Genomic DNA, 23,065 nt, shown 5'->3' on the forward strand with positions numbered 1-23,065 from the left:
TCATTTAAAACAACTTGGAAATCCTGTCACCTGACAGGAATTGGACACATTTCTCCATGGCACTAAGAGCTGCTATGTCAGAGATGCAGCTGGATAGATACCAAATGACAGGAAGCCACCAGAGGCAAGACGCTGTTCATTATACTGCTACAAAGAAGGGAAAGGACGCTTATCTTAGCAACATGATTTCTCAGCAGAGATCTGGAAACCCAAGAAAAGAAGGTTACATGCTTGTGAACGCCGACGAAGGTTCCTAGCACTGAGTTCGTTCAAACAGAAAACATAACAGTAAATCTAAAAGGCCAGTTTGTCATGGTTAGGAGAAAGATTTGAACCCATGCATTGCTTAGGTGTTTTATATGTTTGGGATAGGAAGCAAAAGAATATTCTCAAATGACCAAAGGCCACACTGGCTGGGGAGAATGGGAATTGTCATCCAGTTCTATATCTGCAGGTCAATGGGACAGGACAGGGTATGGAAGAGAATCGTTATCTTTCTATTAAGGCAAAAATGAAACGGGAGCTCATAATTAGTTTTCCCACCCATTAATTAAATCTCCATGGCTTTTCCTTTTCAATTCTAGAGACGCTTTGCATTTAAAGAACTCTCTCTTATTTTAATAAGTTCCTTTGATTCCCAGGAAGCATATGGACTCTTCCATGCCCAGTCTAAATATCGTGCTGGTGTTTTCGGAAGGAAAAGAGTGCACTACATGAGCATGTATTTGCTGAGCCTGCATTTGCCGTCTAAGCATTTTGCTCATTCTGGGAATTCCAGTTGGTACAACCCCAAGTAGCATTTAGAAAGACTTTTACTGATTTGCATACAGCAAACTGAACTAAAGGGTGGATATAGAACAGATAGTCAGTCATGCACATGCTAAATTACTGCTGTCAGCAATAAGATAATGATAACACTATGAAATCAAAATAAATGAAAAAATAACAAGCATTTGCTTTCTATCCCATTTTTTGCCACTTTTGGTAGAAGAAATGGCAAACTGAAAACAGTGAAGCTTTGATGACTATAATGGACTGTTCCAACAAATGGACCAGCTCTTCAGGATTCTGGACTAGGAGAGAATTTGGAATTGTCCACAAGTACTCCAGACGATGGTACCGTTTCCCTGAAAATAAGACCTAACCGGAAAATAAGTCCTAGCATGATTTTTCAGGATGCTCGTAATATAAGCCCTGCCCCCCAAAAGAGCCCCTGTTAAGATTGGCAGCCAGATGGGTGCATTTAGTGCCGTATTTCCCCCAAAATAAGATCTAACCAGAAAATAAGCCCTAATACATCTTTTGGAGCAAAAATTAATAAGACCCAGTCTTATTTTCACGGTAGTCTCCAGCAGCTTTAGAGGTCTAGATGAGGGATCCCAATCTTTGCCCAAACTGTGATTTTGTGTCTTTATGTACATAGGGTTCAAATACTTCCTTTATTAACCAATTTTGGAAATGGCTGGTTAACTGCTTTTCAGATTTTATCAACCTTCAAATGGCAAGATTTATTATACCAAATGAGTTTCCTATAAATACAAATTTAAGGACTGCACTTGGGAGATGATATGGAAGAGGAACACATTTTAAAGGATAGGATTGAGACTGATCTGAAAATGGATTTTAAAATGACTAAGGGCTGTAGAAATGATGTAAGGAGACACTACACTGGATATACAAATGAAACTGCCTGATAGCTTAAGAGACTAAAAGAATGACCTGGATAACTTTTCTTATGCCAGATTTACAAGAGACCTATTAAAGGTGCGTTTTTTTTTTAATTTGTTAAGATGGGACAAGGAAAAATTGAAAAGAAATCAACCTCTAGGACATTTCTGAGGGGATTAAGAATCAAGAGTGTTAAAAATAAAGGGAAGAAATATAAAAAAAATCAAGTAAAGTAAAAGGAATATGAAGTTAGTTTATTTGACCAAGATTAAAATAGATATGCTGTTATCTCTGGTAATCCTTAATGGACTTTTGCTGACCAGGACTGAATGTCAAGCCTTTAAAGATTTATGTATAAAGAGATGGAATATGAGGAAAAGAGAAGGTGATAACTTAATAAATATATAAATTATTAAATAATTTACTAAAATTGTTTATATATGTTATGAAGGAAAAAGTTTTTCTTTATATATTCCATTTTTTTTACTTCTTTCCTATTCTTTTTCTTTTCCGCTCTTTCTCTTTCCAGTTTCTATTAGTTCTTATCTCTTTAATTATAACGTTTAACAAAACTACTACTTTAAAAAAAATGTTTTGCCTTTGGTTCAACTTTATCACAAACAGTTAATGTTAATTTCTCTTTGATGAAGTCATTAAGAATACTTACATTTTCTGTTGTCCCAGTAACAACATGTAAACCATCATAAGTAGATTTTATGTACATTCCCTAAATTGAGAAATAGAAAGATAAAATAAGCATAAGAATAATTACAGCACATCCACAGTTATACCTCAAATGCTTTTCAGACAATTATTTCTGAGGAACAGTGTGGCTGATAATACCATGCTGGAGCCTGCCCCAAACCAGCCCTGTTGAATTGTGTAAACAGAGTATAGCCTCCTTTTGGAGAGAAAAAGGAAAATAAAACCTCCTCACCTATGGAGGTGAGAATCTAAACAAAAACCACTTAACACCAAGACCCTCCAAATCAATCATGGAGGAAAAGTGATCTCAATTTATTTCTTAGGAGAACATCACAAACAGAAAATTATTGAATGGCTCAAGGGAACAACTGTTTATTTTGATCTTTAACATGGGGAATAAAAAGGAATATTTATGTTTAGTCAAGGTGGCTTGATGTTCTGTTCATCTATTTTTCACATTTTTGAATCACCCATCTCCCTTAGTGTCCCTCATGTTATTTTAGGATGGTATTGTTTTATTGAATCTGTGCTGGCAGTACTTACTTCTACTTTTGTTATTATTGATTGGAATTGGGCAGCCTTAGGTAATCTAATGAATAAACAAGCATAAAATGATTTATCTGTATATAAAAGTTGATAAATTTTGATTTATTGTAGCATACTATATGCATTGCTTGTCATGCTCAAAGTCATTTTGAATCGTAAAATAGAAGCAGTATATAAGCATATGTGATGAATAAATAAAATAAATATACAAGGGTAATTTCCCCCCATATTCTCAGTATTTAGATGAGGGACACAAAATGAGTGTGGGTCTCATGGGAATAGCTGAAAATCTTTAGTCTGAATATAGCCTAGAAAACTCTTCAAAATGTATATATACGTGTTGGTTGTCAAATTTAGCTTTTTAAGATGTTTTTCTAAGCTAGAGCATAGATCACCAAGAGGTTTGTAATATTTCAAATGTTCCTCTAAAACAAATCAATTTCAATGTAATTAAACTTTTAATATTAATAACACAATCCTCTCTTGATATCCACATTTTTAGCAATGACAAATCTTAATGGGACTCCATAATGATGTTTCAGGGCCAATACAAAGAACCCTGTTTTTAAGTGTTTCTCTGTTCTCTTGTATAGAGTAGGATACTTCATATGGGAATTCCCTATTGGAAAAAAATTAAAGTCCTGGACATGAAGAATTACAACTTTTATATTTCAGTTTGCAATGAAAACTAATTATTCAAACTAATTAAGAGGGCACTTGCATTCTTAGCCAAAATACTGTCATAAGTAGGAATGTCCACAGGTCTGTCTGTCTTTGTTTGTTTGTATGTATGTAAGAGGCAAACAGTGAGAGAGGAATGTCAACATGGTGGCCCACTCCTTTTTATATGTGCATACATGCTGTGGATAAGATGCATATAAAAAAAGGGCAGGATTTCAATTATGCAATTATAGCCTCCATCTTGACTTTCTTTTTACCCTTCCTGCTTTGAGAAAATAAAGTAGACTTTGTTATTTTAAATAAACTTTAAAGTAGTAGCTGGGAGCAATTTAGAAGAGCAAGGAAATGCAAATATTCTTACCAAGCCTTCCCCAGGTTTGATATTGTTTAAGTGAACTTCTTCGAGGCAGGCACCCTGACTCATCAATGGATCAGTTGTTGACCTGATTGTCTTGTCACAGATTCCATTCAAAACCTTTGACTAGAAAAAATAAATAAAAACATGCTTCTTTACACATTATTTCAGGAGGTAGAATGCTGGTCTCATGCACAGCCCCTCCAACAAAGAAAATAACAACTAAATTAAGAATAGCTTTAGTGCTAGTTCCAGAGTCATAGGATACAGCATTCTGCTCAAAGTTCACTTTCATTAATTTCATTGGTAACAAAGCTGTGGTACTTTATTTCAAACTAAAAATTCTATAGCCATAATATAAAGTCCTTTTTTTAATTTTGGACACATACGATCCAAGATGGCTATAACTGTTTATCATCCACAAGCCTGGAAGATAGTAAATAATATTTACTGGCAATCCTCTGGGACAAATGATAACATATAGGCTGAGTCCAATTAACCTGAAAACCATGAATTAACCAGGAGATTCTCCTCTCCTGTATCTAAGTCAGCTTTCCGTTCCCTATGCCCAATCAGATGTACTACGAATTTCAAATCAGGACGGACAACAGCTAGGAATTACTAGATTTACAATCTCATCTCATATGGAGAAAATCAAGTTAGAGGAGAACATTTTCCAGAAGTTTGCTCACCAACATTAACCAAAAACCTGACTTTGTCTAAAGAAAAAAAGTTAGTCTAATTATCTTAGTGGTCATTAAATTATAGAATTTATGTCCTAAAATACGTCAGAAAATCCAGTATTAATCATTTAATACGCATTTAAATAAAATTTAAATGTATTTCTGTTTGAGTTGGCAATGTTAATGTTTAGGTTTTAACATTTATAGTATTTACTTATTTCAAAAATAATGAGATTAGTTGCCTTGGATTTCCCAAATATGGATGCATATTTCAAATAAAAAGAACATTTTATTGCCTTGTTTGGAATCCCAAACTTTTGGCTCCGAGATGCAAATTTAACAATACAGGGGGGAGGGAGGGATCAAAATTAGATCAAACTGAAGCTGGCCAAGGAGAAGCGGATTTAGAAAGGCATTGAAGAACAAAGTCTTCCCATTGTGGATTTTTGCTATTGTGATCCCTGCTTCTGAGTTGACTCAGCAGAATATTTTCAGCATGAAATGGAGAGAAAAAAGCCAAACTCTCTCTTCCACCAAATGCATAGTATACAATTTTCTTTTATATATATGTATGTATGTATTTGTGTTACAACCCCTGGTATGCCCAAATATGGGAGGAAGCTCACTACTCCCTCTTTCTGTCCTTCGGCTCATCACAGAAAACCATCCAGGCAGAAACCCATATTTTTATTTTTAATGTTGCCTTTTTATATTTGTGTTGTATTTGTGCTGATAAATAAATAAAGGGAGACTAGTATAGATCCATTTCAAGCTATTTAGCTCTCATCAGCTAGCCATACCCTTACTGGGATTCGAACCTGGGCTGTATTACATATTAGGCAGGAGTCTTAGCCACTAAGCCACAGGGTCTCCTCCTTTTATCAGCTGAGCCAGGGAAATAAATAAATAAATATATATATATATATATATGTGTGTGTGTGTGTGTGTGTGTGTGTGTGTGTGTGTGTGTGTGTGTGTATTCCTCCCATATTTAGGCATACCAGGGGTTGTAACACAAATACATATATATATGTTTTTCTCCTGTCAAATAATAAGGAAAAGCAGCCATGGTGTGTGATGTGGTGGTTAGAAAGTAGTACTGCAGGCTAACTCTGCTGTCTACCAGTTCGATTCTCACCGGCTCAAGGTTGACTCAACCTCTTATCCTTCCGAAGTCAGTAAAATGACGACCCAGATTGTTGAGGGCAATATGCTGACTCTGTAAACTGCTTCGAGAGGGCTGTAAAGCATTATGGAGTGGTATATATGTCTAAGAGCTATTGCTAGCCAAGAGCATTGAAACCTGAAGGCAGCAGCAAACAGGGAAGTGAAAAGATGTTTGACACAATTGTAGAAGGCACAGGAAGGAAAGACCAAGAGACAGTCTTCTCAAAAGAATGCATCCTTGCACAGTCAACATCTACAATGTTATCACTGAATGATAAACACTCAGAATTGTTTCCACATCATTTCACATTTTAAAAGGATGCAATGGTTATATATCATGAAGCAAAACAGGATAAAATCATTAGGATGAGGCTGCAATTATTCAATGGGCTCGCAAACAAAATATCATGCAAGAAAACTAGAGGGAAAGCATCAGAAGATAGGTCCAGGTTTGGATGTTGGACCGTGTCTCAGAATCCATGTGCACAGGTACACAATTGTATGCCGGAATGTTTACAGTCAAATCATTTGAAAATTGAAAAAAATAAAATATTGCCAGTCGTAAAAGGTATATTGTAACAGTGAAGTAAGAAAACAAACTTCAAAGATCCTTGTGAAACATTATTTCAGTAAATCAAAGAATCATCCAGAAGAAGAATAAGCTTTGAGAGCTGCTGAAGTCAGTTTATAAATATAAATATCCCCAAAATTAAAGAAAAGATACTCCTATAACAAATGAATGCAATTACCCTACATGTGCATCTTCACTGTCAATCAGAATAATGTGTTAATCTCAATAATCAATCAATTGAAATTCTCCAACACTTATCTAATACCTCTCCAGCCTTGTACTTCCAGCTTCTCCTTGCTATCAGTGCCCAGTTTTTATCCCTTATTCACCAATATGTACGTATAATTTCAAACCTAACACTGTATTGTTGCAAGTTCCACCTCCATAATTTATTAGTGGAACAGCATTTATCTGTGTCTTGCATCCAATACAAACAATTACAGCCTCAGTAATATTTACTCCTGGCACCTACTATTGCAAAAGCTAGGAACAGTGTATACAAATGTTGTTGGAATTTGACTAATAAGTTGACTCTTACCTACTATTTCGTAGAATTGCCCCAAAGCCAAAACCCATCACAGCATTTCCCTTATGGGGAATGTTACTACCGATCAGGTTGAATAAAAATTAATGATATATATCTGCTGTATATTCCGCAATATTTAAATTTTTGGTAAACTCATTCAATGAATCCAAGTTCTGCAAGATGAGATAACTTGCACTGCTTTGATGCAATCACACAATTTCACAGTAACCATGAGATAAATCATAAAATATAAATCATAAAACAAAGTTCAGGAATATTCCTTTATCCCATTGTTTTGCAAACTTATGTACACTACAAACTGTATCAGTGGTGGGTTTCAAAAATTTTTAGAACCTCTTCTGTAGTTGTGGCCTGCTTTGTGGGAATGGCTTGCCGGCCCTGTGACCGGGTGGGAATGGCTTGGCAGTCATGTGACTTGGTGGGCATGGCCAACTTGTAAAATGTGGTGAAACTCACTTAACAACACTCTTGCTTAGCAACCAAAATGTTGGCTCAGGAATTCTGGCATTTGAAGCACGCAAGTCTTAAAGCTGTCAAGTTACAAGACCCTTTGCACCCCTAACCCTTTAGAAAAAAAAACCCCAGGGGTGTTCAAACTTGACAGCTTTTAAGACTTGTGGACTTCAACTCCTAGAATTCCTCCTCTCGCTCTTCATCTTGATGATGTGCAGACAGGCGGGGGGAGGGAGCTGGAACCGGTTCTAAACGGCACTGTAGATTTGTGGAACCTCTTCTATAGAAGAAGTTAGAACTGGCAGGAACCCACCCCTGAACTGTATGATTGTTAGAAGAGAAATGCATTTGTACCACCAAGCTCTAAGTGTGAGGAGGAAGACCAAGCAGTAAAAATGAAAGTGAAACCTTCTAAACAGGTTATAAATGTAATATTAAAGAGCATCTGTCATTTCAGATCCATCATGGCAGCCGGCATCCATTCACCTTCTACCTGCCACATCCCTCACCTTATCACCACTCCCGCATCACCAGCCGTCCCATTAAAGTGAATGGGACTGTCAGTGAGTGAACAGCAGGTCAGAGAAGGAGCCTCTGCAGGACAGAAATGACAGCTGCTCTTTAAAAATTATGATTTAAATCGAGTTGATTCAAATCAAATCCACCCTGCTACCGATACAGGAAGAATGTCAGGAACACCTCTCAAGCTACAACCCAACATACACTATGACACTAATTAAACAATCATGGCTACTAGACCAGAAAGGGATATGGGGCAGTGAAAAGGAGCCAGTGAGCTGGATAGGCATGCTTTGTAAGCTACAAGCTTCTCATGTTTTTAGAACACAGTTGTTGAAAGCAATTACACTTACACACACACCAAACAATGTTACTATAAAAAGTAAGAGTATTGAAAGAACCATAATGCATAAATAGAAGGGCGTATGGATATTTTTTTTTACGGAGGGTAATCAACAATTGTTCTGTTTTGAATGGAGGTGTGAGTATTTTTAGATACTGTGAATTCCTCCCCATCTCACTGGCAGGCGGAAGGCCTTATCAAAGAACACAGCCCGATTCATGTCAAAAGGAGGAAGCAATGATTAACCATTACAAAATATTGAACGCAGGTCACTGCATCCCTATTCCAGTCACAAGGCCGCCTCAAACGTATTTGGAAAAATCTCCTTTCACATCCGTTCTGATTCAAAAGAGCGTTTTTCTACTATTGTAATGTATTGTCAAGGGACACGATGGCTCAGTGGCTAAGACACTGAGCATGTCGATCAGAAAGGTCAGTAGTTTGGTGTTTCGAATCCCAAGCACCACGTAACGGACTGAGCTCCCGTTACTTGTCCCAGCTTCTGCCAACTTAGCAGTTCCAAAGCACGTAAAAATGCAAGTAGAAAAATAGGAACCACCTTTGGTGGGAAGGTAACAGCGTTCTGTGCGCCTTCGGCGTTTAGTCATGACCACGGAGACGTCTTTGGCAGCGCTGGCTCTTCAGCTTTGAAATGGAGATGAGAATCGCCCCCTAGAGTCGGGAACAAGTAGCACATATGTGCGAGGGGAACCTTTACCTTTTTTGCTGTGTGTTCCCCTTAAAGTTCTGTCCCCAGAACAGTGAGCTCTGAGCTCTATTGAAGCAAAACTGTTCCCCTTCTACTTCCATTGGAGGCCTCAAAACAGATTGCCACGCTACTCCATCTGTCAACACCCTTTTGCACCAGCAATTGTATGCAAGGCAGTGACTAAAAGAAAAAAGAACAGAATTCCTTTCCACCTATTTTACATTAATAATACTATTCATTGGGATTTATAAGCCACTGCGGTCCAGTGAGACTCTGAATGTGTAGTATTCTCTTCTTTCAGTAAGACGTTTAAGACAATAAAGCCACATAACGAAAGAGCCACAGGAGGAAAAAGAACTACAAAGACAACTATGGCTATTGAAGGAACCATAAGTAAGCATCCATACAACCTAGGCTGGAGGTCCCAACTTACAACAGATCCATGGTTCTATTAAAGAGCCAGGCTTGACAGCTCTCCTGAAACTCAGCAGGGTTGAGTAGATCAAAGGAAGAGCAGAAACAATGCAACTGGAGAAGAATCTTTCATTTGCTTTCTCTGTGGGTCACATTACAAACAGCTCCCATTGTTTTCCATTTCCTGTCCTGAAATTTCTCTGCTCACACAGAAAAGGAATATAAACTCCCCATTCGATGGACCAATATCCTTCGTATTCAACCTCGGTGTATTTAGTCATGAGTCTTGCAATGACGGGATAGGAGTCTATATGCATTTCTTTGAGAAACAAAAGCTTGAATCCAGAATAATGTACAGACTTGTATTTGCATTTCAGAGCAGATGAAAACCAAACTGAATCAGCAGCAGAAAGAATGTAGGGAAAATGCTCCCTACATTGAGTGGAGCCTCTACTTTGTCCCATTTTTAGCCTTCAACTAAGCAAGCTACATATCAAAACAGGGCTTTTGGATCATCCAAAAATAGTTTGAACTTTCTCATTTTAGGCGATTAGATAAGCCTGGAAACTATGCAATAAGGAGCCATAGATGCCTGTTGTTCCTATTGAGCTTCGTAATAAGTAAAGCTGCTTTCAATCATAAAAAAAGTCCTTAACAGAAAGGAATTCAAAAAATGAATTGAACATAAACATTTATACTTACTACATTGAGAACTTTATCTTCCATTTCAGCTACGAGGCAGTCCTTTAAAAAGAAAAGAACATATTCTATTACTGGAAGATCCTTATATAGCATCAAACTGTAATTTTGACTCGGCAGTCAGTAAAATATGTCTGGAGCATAGAGGACAATGCAGAAGGTTTTTTGTTTTTTACAATGATCCAAAAATCTAATTCTCTGCAGAAGCTTCAGCAAGAATCTTAACTGTTGGTTTTAAAATGTTTTTATAAGCCGTTTAATCAAAGGCTCACATAAAATAAAATATATGGTTAAAAGAAGCATAGTTAAACTATTAGTTCCTCAAGAGACTGGAAGCTTAAAATCAACATTGATTTTCCCAGAATTCCTCCAACAGCATGCTGCAAGTCCAGACATCTTTAAATTGACAAGGGTGAAAAACATTGCTTAAAGAAAAAGGAAGCATCAATAAAGTAGGATACTTAAAAATTCAGGGTTGAAATGAGTGATCCTTAATGGTCTCTGAGCTTGGTTGTTTTCTTGCCAATGTTCCATAGCCCAAATTAAGTAATATTCCAGGGTTTCAGAGGCAAGTATTTCCCAATTCTAACCAGAGATACCAAGGAACAATCCAGGACAAAGTAACAAGGCACTCAATCTATCATGTAAGGTATGTGCTCTGCTACTATAATAGAGCCTGTCCATCTTCTGAACACACAATGTAAAAAAGTAATATAAAGCACAATGATTGGCATCTAAATAAGGGCCTCTTATGTGCAAATCCTCCATCCGCTTAAAAATAATGGGCAGCAGCTTCAGTGATTGACTGTCAAATCAATCCCACTAAATTGAGAAAGTTTGATCAAACCAGTTGAAGGACACAGGGAAGTAGTGGAAAGCAAGCAAATGGAAGGGAGGCCTATTTGTTATGTAGATTTCCAGCTAAAGTTGGAAGTTTGCATCTCGGCCATCCAGCAGTGCTTCTATTATCTTCACCTGCTCTACTATAACTCCAAAAATATGATTCGCAATGTATTCTCATAGAAAGGTGTTTGGCTTTGCAATTATTACCTGCAAAGACTCTGGGATGAAAGGACTACATCCAGCAGAGTGTGAAAATATACAAGGCATCGTATATTCAACAGGAGCAATGAAGAATTAGAAGATTACACACACTTTCTTCTCCTTTTAAGGAACTGTCTGAGCCAGAATGGCAAAATAGACACGCTAGCAAGCACAAGATTTTAAGGTAGCATCCAATTACCGTATTTTTTGGAGTATAAGACAACCCATTCCCCCCCTAAAAGAGCATGGAAATGTTGGTGTGTCTTAGACACCGAATACAGCCATTTTTGGCCTCCCAAATCCCCACCCCCGCATCCAATTTTTGCAAAAAACAGACTGTTTTCTGCCCGTTTTTGCCTTCCCCTTGCCTTGCTGAAGCCTACAGAGAGTTCCTGGGGGACGGGGACGAGAAAAACTTTTTTTTCTTACTTACTTCTTCAAAATCTTGGTGCTTCTTATACACCAGTGCATCTTATAGTCCGAAAAATACAGGAAGACTCTGGGATGCAACATCAGAGAGCCTTTAGAGATTTCTATCACTGGAAGAAGAAAGTGGATTTTTTGGGTTGGGGGTCTATTTTCCCCTCCACACTGCACACACAATATTCTGATAACAGATATGGGGGTTAAGGAGATAAAAATAAGCCTTTACTTCTTATTCCACTGGCATAAATCTCACCTGGATCAACTGATGGCCCTTTGCCAGCAGTCACCTCAATAGGTCACAGCTTAAAATAATTTATCTTGATCCAAGCAAGAAGAAGAAATGACCATGCCATTACTGGGAAAAGAAACGACCCTAAAATGTGCAGTTCTGTAAAGATGGCTTCAGCTGAAAATAACTATAATCACACCTATATCTAGAGCATAATCTTTTTAATCCTGTGTGTGTCTACTGTAGAAAGTGACAATAAAGGCAAGAGTGGCTAGAGAAAAAAACAAATATTAGCAGCCACTGAATAGGGTGAAACTACTGTTGCCCACAAGCCCTACACATCCAGAGGCAGGTTTTTAGACCCAGCCGTAAGTTAAAATATTTATTGGATCTTTCAGCTGTTATGTTTAGTCTGACTCTAAACTGTTTCTACATTTGAAAGCATCACTTACCGTGTTTCTCTGAAAATAACACAGGGTCTTATTATTATTTTTATTCCCGAAATAAACGCTTGGTCTTATTTTCGGGGAGGTCTTATTATTTTTGAGGTGCAGGAGGTGGCAAGTGTGGTCACCTGATGGCTGCTGCTCTGTTGCAATATTTGGGGGGGGTCTTATTTTAGCACATGCTCCCCAAAGCCCGATTGGGCTTATTATCTGGGGAGGTCTTATTTGGGGGGAAGCAGGGTATTTCTTTTTGTCTTTCTTTTTGGATCAATATACAAGTAGTCCTCAACAACAACCAACAACCCCAGGTTTCTGTTGATAAACAATGCAGTTGTTATGTGGGTTTTGCCCCGTTTTATGACCTTTCTTGCCACAATTGTCAAGTGAATCATTGCAGTTGTTAAGTTAGTAACACAGCTGTTAAATAAATCTGGCTTTCCAATGGCTTTGCTTGTCAGAAGATCGCAAAAGGGGATCACATGACCCTGGGACACTGGAATGGTCGTAAATACATGCCAGTTGCCAAGCGACCGAATTTTTATCACATGATCAAGGGGATGCTACAACGGTTGTTAAGTGTGAAAAGCATCATCAGTTGTTGTTTTTTCAGTGATTTTGTAACTTCAAATTGACACCAAGTACTGTAAATGGTTGTAAGTCAAGGACCTTTTTTATTCCAGTTCTTGCTTCCTTCTGTGTATTTATCTCTCTTCTGGTTTTATAGATGCCACAACTACAAGTTGCTGCTAGCAAAAATGAGCTGCTATGTATAAATTACTCAGGATTGTAACTGCCTTGCTTTATTGGCATGCCTCCTACTATTCTGCCTTTTAAAAAAAAATTAAGAGGTATTACCAGTAAAAACCTGGAGAAAAATTATATGTTAAGGCCTTATGTTTTTTATAGATTCTAACAGTGGCGGGTTATTAGCAACAAACAGCTGCTACAAAGGTACTGTTAGAATTAAAAATCTAATAATGAACTTCCTAAGTAACTAATTTAATAAAAAATTAATTTAAAAAAAATCCTTGTTAAAGTAATAGTCTTAGCAACAACAACAGTTTAAACCAAAGCTGCTTGATCTGATCATACAAAATCCAAAACTCACATGCATCACTAAGCTGCTCATAAAATTATATTACAATTATTTCTGCACATCTACTGTTCTGCATTCCTTTGGGGCATTTAGGAAGAATAACAGCAGAGAAAGAGAACAGACATACGCACTCTCTTAACTGACCTTCTGAACAGTGGTGGTAAGATCCAAACACAGCTGAATGATTTTATTCTTTGTCACAGAAAAGTCAGCTATCCCAGTAAACGGAGTCCTGTGGTAAGACAAGAATGTGCCATTAAGGAAAGAGGAGGCCACACAACAAGAGTCATTACTAGAAGCTTACTTTGTATGACAGTGTTGCTATTTGTTGATTAACAGTGTCATCATGTCACTTTTCATGGCTATTTACAATAAGTTCAACTCGGGATTTGCTGAAGATGTCTATATCTGGGGAAAGGCAAAGTCGGTTTTACTTTAGTTTTCCAACTAAGGTATCTTTTGTGCAGAAAAGTTCAAAAGAAACAAAAGGGCACAAGTTCTAATTCTAATTCTTTCCCCTAACTTCCATATTTGTGGAGTTGCTCATTGGCAAGGATACACTCCTCTTGACTTCATTCCCAAAGCCTACATTAAAGGTTAAAGATGACTTTCCTTAGGCCATTGCAAGGTCAAGAGACCAACCTTCATGCAGGTACCAGTAATCCTCAACCTATGACCATAATTAAGCCCAAAATTTCTGCTGCTGAGCAAGACAGAGGTTAAATGACTTTTGCCCCATTTTACAATCTTTCTTGTTTATTAAGTGAATCACTGCAATTGTTAAGTTAGTAACCCAGTTGTTAAATAAATCTGGTTTCTCCATTGACTTTGCTTGTCAGAAGGTAGCAAAAGATTATCACATGACCCCGGGACATTGCAACCATCATAAATATGAACCAGTTGCCAAGCTTCCAAATTTTGATCACATGATTATGAGGATGCTGCAATGTAAACTTTTTTCAGTGCTATTACAACCAAGTGAATGGTTGTAAGTCGAGGACGATCTGTATTATGTGTGGTGGAAGAAAAGGGAGCTACTTCTAGTAATAGGCTACACAGATCAGTGAAACCCTGATTAAAATTTATGAGGCACGACAAGGAATTTCCATAGATGAATAGGGAAAAACAAAAATAGAAGCAATTGTTCTAAGTATGTAATTACTCTCTGAAAGCTAAGCTTGTTAAAATGCAAACTTCAGTTCAGATTAAGAGTTATTTTTTACCAACAGTTATAACCTACCACGTAATACCAAGAAAGTATCGATGCCACCCAGGGGAAAAGAAATGGATTTTCTCACCCTGGTTAGAACAAGTTATAACCACAGTCTGTCATAGGGTGTTTTGAGAAGCAGAGACCTCTGACTGGTAACAGATCTCCCCATCATCCTTGACCCCAGGAACTGAATAGAGAGTAGCTTCCTTACAAACATAAGACATTCACATGGATGGTATCTGTCTGATGTTGGAAGCTAAGCAATACTGGACTTTGTTAACAGCTGGATAAGAGACTACAAAGAAATCCCAAGGTTAAAGTGTAAACTAGGAAGGAACTGAAATAGAGCTCCACCTCACCCACCCACCCACCCCAAAAAAAAATCCAGAAGAAGAGAGTGACAAACTATTTCCATATTACTACCTACCGTATTTCCCCCAAAATAAGACCGGGTCTTATATTAATTTTTGTTCCAAAAGACACATTATGGCTTATTTTCCAGTTAGGTCTTATTTTGGGGGAAATACAGTACTAAACGCTTCCATCTGCTGACGATCTTAACTGGGGCTTATTTTAGGGATAGGGCTTATATTACAAGCATCCTGGAAAAAAATAATGCTCAGGCTTATTTTCCATTTGGATCTTATTTTCGGGGAAACGGAGATATATGGAAATGCTCATGAGGTCACCAACAGTTGAGCCTAAGTTGAAGAAGTCTACCTACAGCATACATCTTGAGTCAATACTGTCTATTCTGACTCATTATGGCTTTCTGATCTGAGATAAACTCCCACTACAATCTTCCAATGAATTATAGCCTCTTCCCATGTAAATCTTACTTCAGGCCTGTCTATGTGTGCCTAAGTTAGTTCACATTGGCTATTGCAATGCCCGTTAGGAAATCAATACACTTGACTGAATAAATCCACCTTTCTTAAGACTAAAACACAAGAATAAAAAAAGATTTACTTTGGAGATAGTCCACTAAATACAGCTATTATTGTGATATGAACCCAAGTGACAGGATAGTATTTGGAAGGAGTGACATATTTCACAAACCAAATTCCTCTCCATTCTCTGGTCCATATTTATATACACAATTTCCTGATGCCGAACATCTCATTAATGAACTTATTTATTTAGCACATTTTACCCTCATCGATTCCAGGTTCAAATGTGGGACCACTTGCTGAAACTGGGAACCCTAAGGAGGTGTTCCCAGTCAGTAAAGACACTTACTGAACAACAACAACCTTTGAAAGAATGAAGATTGTGAAGAGCCTGCATTATAGCTTGTTGCACAAAGTTGGATCCATTGCAACTCAGTGAAAAAGGAGAAGAAGCTATGCTTACAATAGGCAGCCAATATACATCAAGGGAAGAAAAAAAAACAGACAGAAAAATGGGGAAAAAGGGAATCCAAGCAGAAAACAGAGGCTATTTGTAATACATGTCTGTTTACTCAGTTATAATCTCTTTTTATGGTCACTTCATGGTATCATGACATGGTATATAATATCAGCTCAACTGGATGGCTCAATGGTACAATGAACCTTTGTCCACCAACAAGAGTCCTTGAGCCTACTATAATTGGGAATCTACAAAGTAAGTCAGTAATCTCTCCATTTTTCAGGGTTCTTTAATGTTCTAACAAGTGCTTTCCTGCCAGTAATATATCTGGTGTATTTCAATCCTTTCGGTAAGCCAGTGTTTCTCAACCTTGTCGATCATAAGATGTATGGACTTCACCTCCCAGAATTCCCCAAACAGCATGCTGGAAGTTGAAGTCCACACATCTTCAAATTGACACGGGCGAGAAACACTATGTAAAGGGAAGTATCAATAAAGGAGAATATTTGCAGCCTAGGGTTGAAATGAGAGGTGGTCTCTCAGCTTCGTTATTTTCATGCAGATGTTTAATTACACAAACTAGGTAACTTCATTGATGTGTAGCACTGATGATGTTACATTTGGGTAATGAAACATCTGCAAGAAAACAACCATGCTCAGAGAACAGCAAGAAGCTTCCAAAGAGAAGTATTTTCTAACCCCAGATCCAGAGATTATTTGTTCCCAAAGTAGGCATTAAAAGCAGCTAAAAATGCTGCCCCTGCCGTAGCATCATCAATTGCCCCTCACTCCACTTTTACACATAGGAACAAATGATTCTGACTGATCTGTGGGAGAAAGTAAACAAAGATGAACGCTTGGCTAGGCTAGAGATGAAAACATCACTTATCTCTTGGCAGCAAAACCAAGGGATACAAATGAACGCCAACATCCACTGCGTGCGTTTGGTTTGAAAGTCAATTCTCATAGCAATTCATGATGAACAGACCACAAAATCGCAACGTCCTGCATTAAAATGCAAAGTTGCTTTTTAAAGATAATATTTGAATTTAATCTCATTCTGAAATAGAATTGGGTTGGAAAACAAAGGCCCTTTTAGAGAGCCGGTCACCTGATTCTCTTCATTATCTGCAGGAGAGGTCAAGGCAGAGACAAAATCAGGCTGGGAGGTAGCGATGCTATATGAGCTGCCTTTCATCCTGCAGAAACGTCTCTTCTCTTTAGAAATCCATTAGATGGGGGTGGGGCCAGTCAGAGGTGGTATTTTCCAATTCTCTGAACTATTCAAAATTTCCGCTATAGGTTCTCCAGCACTGGTCAGAACCTGCCAAATACCACCTCTGGTATAAAATTCACCAAAGGATCTGGTGCAGGACGTTTTCATCTCAGCAGCATAAATTGCTTCAGAAGGCTCTTGAGGGGACATAATGATATGAGCAAAGTTTGGATTTGAAGCAATCAAAGTGCTAAGGGTTAGGACTGAGTCCCTTGCTATAGCTTTTTTGCAGCTCCTTCAAGGAGTCATAACCTTTCCTGAGCTGGTAAGGTTTGGGCTCCAGAAAATGTTTGAGTTAAGAATATTCCTGAACTGAACTATTTTCCTAAGTTTGCACAGCTGCTGATTGAGGAAAAAGAAGCCGTTCCTTGAAGAAATAGCCAACAGGTATAGTAAGAGCGCTGATGCCAGATCTGAAGTACCATTGGCTGCTTCACCTCCAAATATTGCATACTAATGGTTGTACTGAATGTTAACTCTTTTGTCCTTGTTTGGTTTTGTCTAGCCCAGAGTACAGCAAACTGCGGCTCTGGAGCCGCATGTGTCTCTTTCCTCCCTCTGCTGTGGCTCCGTCACCGGTCGGCGCCACAATTTTGAGAGGAGCTTCCAGGGGGCGGGGGGAGAGAAGCACAGTGCGTCAGGGGAAGATTCTATGGCAAGGGGAGGGTTTTCCAGTTGTGCCCACAATTGATAGGGCTTTGGTTATGATAGGTAGAGGAAAAAGTATGCCGCGCTAGGAGGAGACTCTATGGTGGGGGAACTGAACTTCTGGTCAGCTCCAGAATTGAACAGGGGGCTTCCGGTTAGGATCTTTGTGGCTCCCAGTATTTTCTTTTCTGTGGGAAACGGGTCCAAATGGCTCTTTGAGTGTTTAAGTTTGCCAACCCCCGTCTAGTCTTATCTTTGAATGTAGTTTGCAATCATAAAAATACAAGCATATTTCTCTGCTTGCAAAAGGACATTTTCAGCCTTCTAGATACAGTATGTACTGTGGGTAGGTACGTAAGCAGACAGACAGGGAGAAAGGAAGGAACAACGAATATGACCCAAGACTGGGAACAAAGTCCATCTGAAGGACACCCTGAAGTCTCTCTCAGAATGTCTCTCCTCTATATTTCCTGTCTCACAAGGTGGAAGGACGCAAGAAGTTCTGTGCTATCTCCAAACCTCAGAGGATCTTCTCTGCAGTTGTCACTACACTGTAATCTGTAATATTAGCTAGAAAGAAAAGACATTTCTCTCAATATATTTCTCTTTAGGCCTCTGACTTGGTTTCCCTTCATGCATCGGTGAGGAATCAGGCAAGCCAGACTGCAATCTTGCATCTTCTCACCTGGGAACAATCCCTACTGCAAGCAATCATACTGCCTTCTGAATATTCCCATATGCCTGTTTAAGATTCAATTGCAAAATGTAAAGCCAGCCTAGTTACCATAATAAGGAATCTGGTCACAGTTAACTATGTTAACTGGAAATGCCTCATATAAAAAAGGAATCCAAGGGAGATTTTTTTTAAAAAAAAAAGTACTTTTGTTGGCTCACTCAAATATGTGCCTTGGCAAAAAGATGGGCAAAGAGAAAAAAAACAACCATTACTAATCCAGGAATAGATCACCCCTAGACACATGAATTACCTCCTTGTTTGCTGAGTTTAACAGGATACAAGACTCCTACCTGTCCAGCCATGTCAGCAAAGCCTTAGCAGCACCAATGAGTTCTACCACGGAGGTAAGGAATTCATTAGGAGGTTTGCGTGAGCTATTTCCATCGTAGTTTGAACTCTTCCTCCGGGTGCCAATGTAGTTTTGCAGGTTGTTGGATGACGCTCGCAACTTAAGAATCAAGTTCTTCATGTTGTCTGTTTCAAGGCCATAATTCTACAGAAAAGAGAATAATTTTTTTTAAAATGAGTGTCCTGGTCTCTCAAAATGATCACTGAGCGCCCAAGGTAGAAACAAAGGTAGACTATCGGGAGGCACCTATCATGCTCTATAAACCTGCATACAAGGTAATCCTGAATTTGCAACAGTTCATTTAGTGAAAAAAGTTACAATGGCACTGAAAAAGTGACTTATGTCCATTTTTTCACACTTACAACATTGTGGTATCCCCATGGTCAGATGATCAAAATTCAGGCGCTTGGCAACTGACTCATAAATATGACGGTTGCAGTGTCCCAGAGTCATGTGATCGGCTGTTGTGACCTTCTGACAAGCAAAGGAATCTGGAGAAGCCAGATTCACTTAACAACCGGGTTACTAACTTATCAAGCGCAGTGACTCACTTAACAACTCTGGCAAGAAAGGCCATAAAATGGGACAAAATTCACTTAACAACAGTCTCACTTAGGAACATACATTTTGGGCTCAATCGTGGTCGTAAATTGAGGACTACCTGTGTTATCTGAGTGCAATTCCTTAAGTGGTACACATCTTTTCCCCACTACAGCTGTGGGGAAGGGAGGGCATAAATGCATGATTTACAGGAAAGATGCAGATGTGTTAAGGTGCCATGGTGCCACCCTTTAGGCACTGTGAAATAGCATTTATTCTTGGAACCAAAGAACTGCACAGCCTACACTGTCAAAATCATCTCATGAGCTGGTAATCAAACTTATGTATTTTCAGACCTTCTACATCAGGGGTGTCAAACTCGATTTCATTAAGGGTTGTGTTTGACCGGGGGGGGGGCAGCAGTGGTGGCCAGGGTGGCCATGGCCAGCTCAACATCCTGCAGCCCATTCACAGTCCTCCTGGGCACAGTTTTCGTCCGCAATGCAGCCCTCTACCAGTGAAAACGAAGCCTGGGAGGGCAGCGTGCCACCATCCCAAGCTCAGTTTTTGCTGACAAAGGCACCATGGGCCGGTCCTTCGCTGTTTCCAGGGCAGACCCCCAGGCCAGATATAAGTATCCTGCAGGGCAGATGCAGCCCACGGGCCTTGAGTTTGACACCCCTGTTCTACATGGATTGATTTGATATTTTAAAGCTGGTAATCTAATATCTACTTCCTTGAAAGAAAACTCCTCTGAATTTAATAGGACTCACTTCTAAGCAGTTATGAATAGGATTATCCTGCCAAGTCAGCAGTGGAAAATTACCAATACTAAAAATACTAGTTTTAATAAGTTAATTAAAATCATACTTTTGATTTCCAGTATATGCTATTCCAAACATAGCTGTATTAAGTCTTTTTACAAATGACTAATAATATATGCAATTCAATGATGCGTTTCTATTATTGCATGTCCTCATGCATATTATTCCATCTAAATGTTTTTATGCTCACATTAAAAGATGCTCACAAAGAGAGTTAGCTAAACACAAGCAACCAAATCTAGGTTAGTGCTAAAACGAAAGAAGGAATGCCAATTAACTGATAATATTTTAGATAGAATGTTCTCAGATTTATAGACATAGATTAATCACAAATTTCCTCCTGTTGCCACCCAAAAAGACACGAGGCACTACACTGTATTTTTGCTTTTCTTTTTAAAAATAAAAATAACGTTTTAAAAATCCCAGACATTCAGTTTAAAGAGGAAACTAAATAATTTATACTTGTCTCGGCATTATATTTAAACATCCTTTTAAATCAGATTTAAAACTTGATCTAAATAATTTCAATCAGTTTTTGTTCATCTATTTGACCGTAATTAAGTTGCATTTCATATATGACATTTGATTGATTGATCAATGCACACTACTTCAGACACTCACATATGTTTAAATTCATCCCTGGAGAATTCATTTAATCCTCTTAGGGGGATTAAAATAATGCTTATTAGTTCAAAATCAGCATCACGACAATTCTGTCACCCAAAATATTTTGTCTCAAACTACAATATGGGCCTCCATGAAGAATGAAAGTAAGAACAGGAATATGTTAAAGAGAGACAGTAATGCTTACTTTTTTTTTTCCTACCAAACTATGCCTGTCTGCATTCTCAAGTGCAAAGCATAAACACTACAAAAACCACCTTAAATCTACAGTAGTTTTAAAAACATCTGGGGCATGTGGGCTAAAGCAATATGTTAAACTATAGGTACCCACTCCAACCAGTAATAATTGTACCAAGTAGTAGTTATGCACTAAGGCCGTGATAGCTAACCTATGGCACGTGTACCGTAAGTGGCACACAGAGCCATCTCTCTGAGCACGCCAGCCGTCGCCCATTGCTTTTCTGAGTTCCAGTATGCACATGTGTGCTGGCCAGCTGGTCTTCGCAAGCACCAGGAAACCGAGCTTCCAGTTTTTGGCATGCACATGCATGCTGGTCAGCTGGTCTTCATGCGCAAATGTGTGCCAGAAACCAGAAGTCCAGGTGACCGGCATGCATGCATACGCTGGAAACTGGAAGCTCAGCTGACCAGTGTGCGCATGAGCACTGGGGAGCTGCTCTTCCGGTTTCCGGCACTCCCCTGCAAGCATGCACGCTCCCGTTTCGGCACTCAGTGCCAAAAAGGTTTGCCAACACTAAGCTAGGGGTTAACTATATAGCAATAGCACTTAGACTTATATACCTCTTCATGGGGCTTTACAACCCTAAGCGGTTTACAGAGTCAGCATATTGCCTCCAACAATTTGGGTCCTCATTTTAGCGACTTCAGAAGGATGGAAGGCTGAGTCAACCTTGAGCCAGTCAAAATTGAACTCCTGGCAATCCGCAGAATTAACCTGCAATACTGCATTCCAACCACTGCATATATGGCCAAAAAGAAGTTTCCTCTTTCCCCTTTGGCAGGATGTTTTTACTACCGAGTTTGGTCTTAATGCAATCCTGGTTTGTTTGTTATGTGCACATGTACTGGCAAATGCATTTGCTAAAGTCTAAGTAATAAGTATGAAACAAACACAGCTACACATGTAGAGAGGTTTATATCTGAGGCTCACATTTGCTTGTGTATATAATCTTCCATCATTTTCATTTCTCTTTATTACTAGTCATGATTTCTGAAACTATTTCTTTCTTCAGGGTACAATTAAAGAGCAATAAAAGGTAAAGATTCCCTTGAGTCAAGTCAGTTCTTTGTTACCTTACGCATATGTCCATGTAGTTTGCTTGGTATCAATTTGGAAGTAGTGTGCTATTACCATCTTCTAGAATGTTGTTTACAACTTCCCAGGACAGCCTGCAGATTTGGATCTCATGGGTGGTCTCACATCCAAATAATAAGCAAATTATACTGCTTAGCTTTTTCTGTGTCAGCCAAGTGTGCCCAGGCTGTTATGGATTAAGTAACAAAAACACCCCAAACTGGATTGACCACAACCTCCAATCCTCTACGATGTAGTTCATCAGCCCTCTATTGGATCACCTCTGGTTCACAAGTCAATCATTGCCTTACTTGCTTGACCTCCACGCCAATGATGATTAATTAAGATGGAGTAACTTAGGCAGAAAATGGTCTAAATTAAAATTATTGCCAGAAGACACTTGAAGCCTTTTCTGATGATCAGTTCTGCTGTCTCATTGTGCAACTACTTCTTTGGAATTAAAAGATGACTAGGCACCATTGTCCCTAATGGCATCTCCTACATTACTTTTTCTAGAGCGAACTCCCTAGCTATCTTAGGAGCATCCGCATTTGAAACAGCAGAAAACAAAGAGTGAATGATTGGTTGCACCACGGAATCGTGGCAATAACAGCAGCAAAGCAGTTTCATTTCTTCATTTTTATTGAGCCTGCAAGTAAAGCAATAACAATAGAATCTAGACTTACATACCGCTTCATGGTGCTTTACAGCACTCTCTGGGCAGTTTACAATGTCAGCCTATTGCCCCCAACAATTCTTGTCCTCATTTTACCAACCTCAGAAAGATGGAGGGCTGAGTCACCCTTGGGCAGGTCAGGATCAAACTCCAGGCAGAATCAGCCTGCAATACTACATTCTAACCACCCCACCACTCGGCCACTGAGCCAGG

At 38.8% G+C, this 23,065-nt stretch overlaps 1 protein-coding gene across 1 annotated transcript in view; it reads right to left on the reverse strand.

Annotated features, from left to right (window-relative positions):
* Positions 1-23,065, reverse strand: part of CNKSR3 (CNKSR family member 3) — a 101,217-nt gene that overhangs the window by 14,971 nt on the left and 63,181 nt on the right. The window contains exons 3-7 of the mRNA XM_081941090.1: positions 18,815-19,017; positions 13,446-13,533; positions 10,064-10,105; positions 3,962-4,081; positions 2,336-2,395 (exon numbers count right to left, since the gene is read on the reverse strand). Of these exons, the coding sequence (XP_081797216.1) occupies positions 2,336-2,395; positions 3,962-4,081; positions 10,064-10,105; positions 13,446-13,533; positions 18,815-19,017 (513 nt within the window). The remainder of the gene's footprint in view (positions 1-2,335; positions 2,396-3,961; positions 4,082-10,063; positions 10,106-13,445; positions 13,534-18,814; positions 19,018-23,065) is intronic.

This window comes from Natrix helvetica (assembly GCF_964273705.1).
Source record: "Natrix helvetica genome assembly, chromosome: 2".
Lineage (NCBI taxonomy): Eukaryota > Metazoa > Chordata > Lepidosauria > Squamata > Natricidae > Natrix > Natrix helvetica.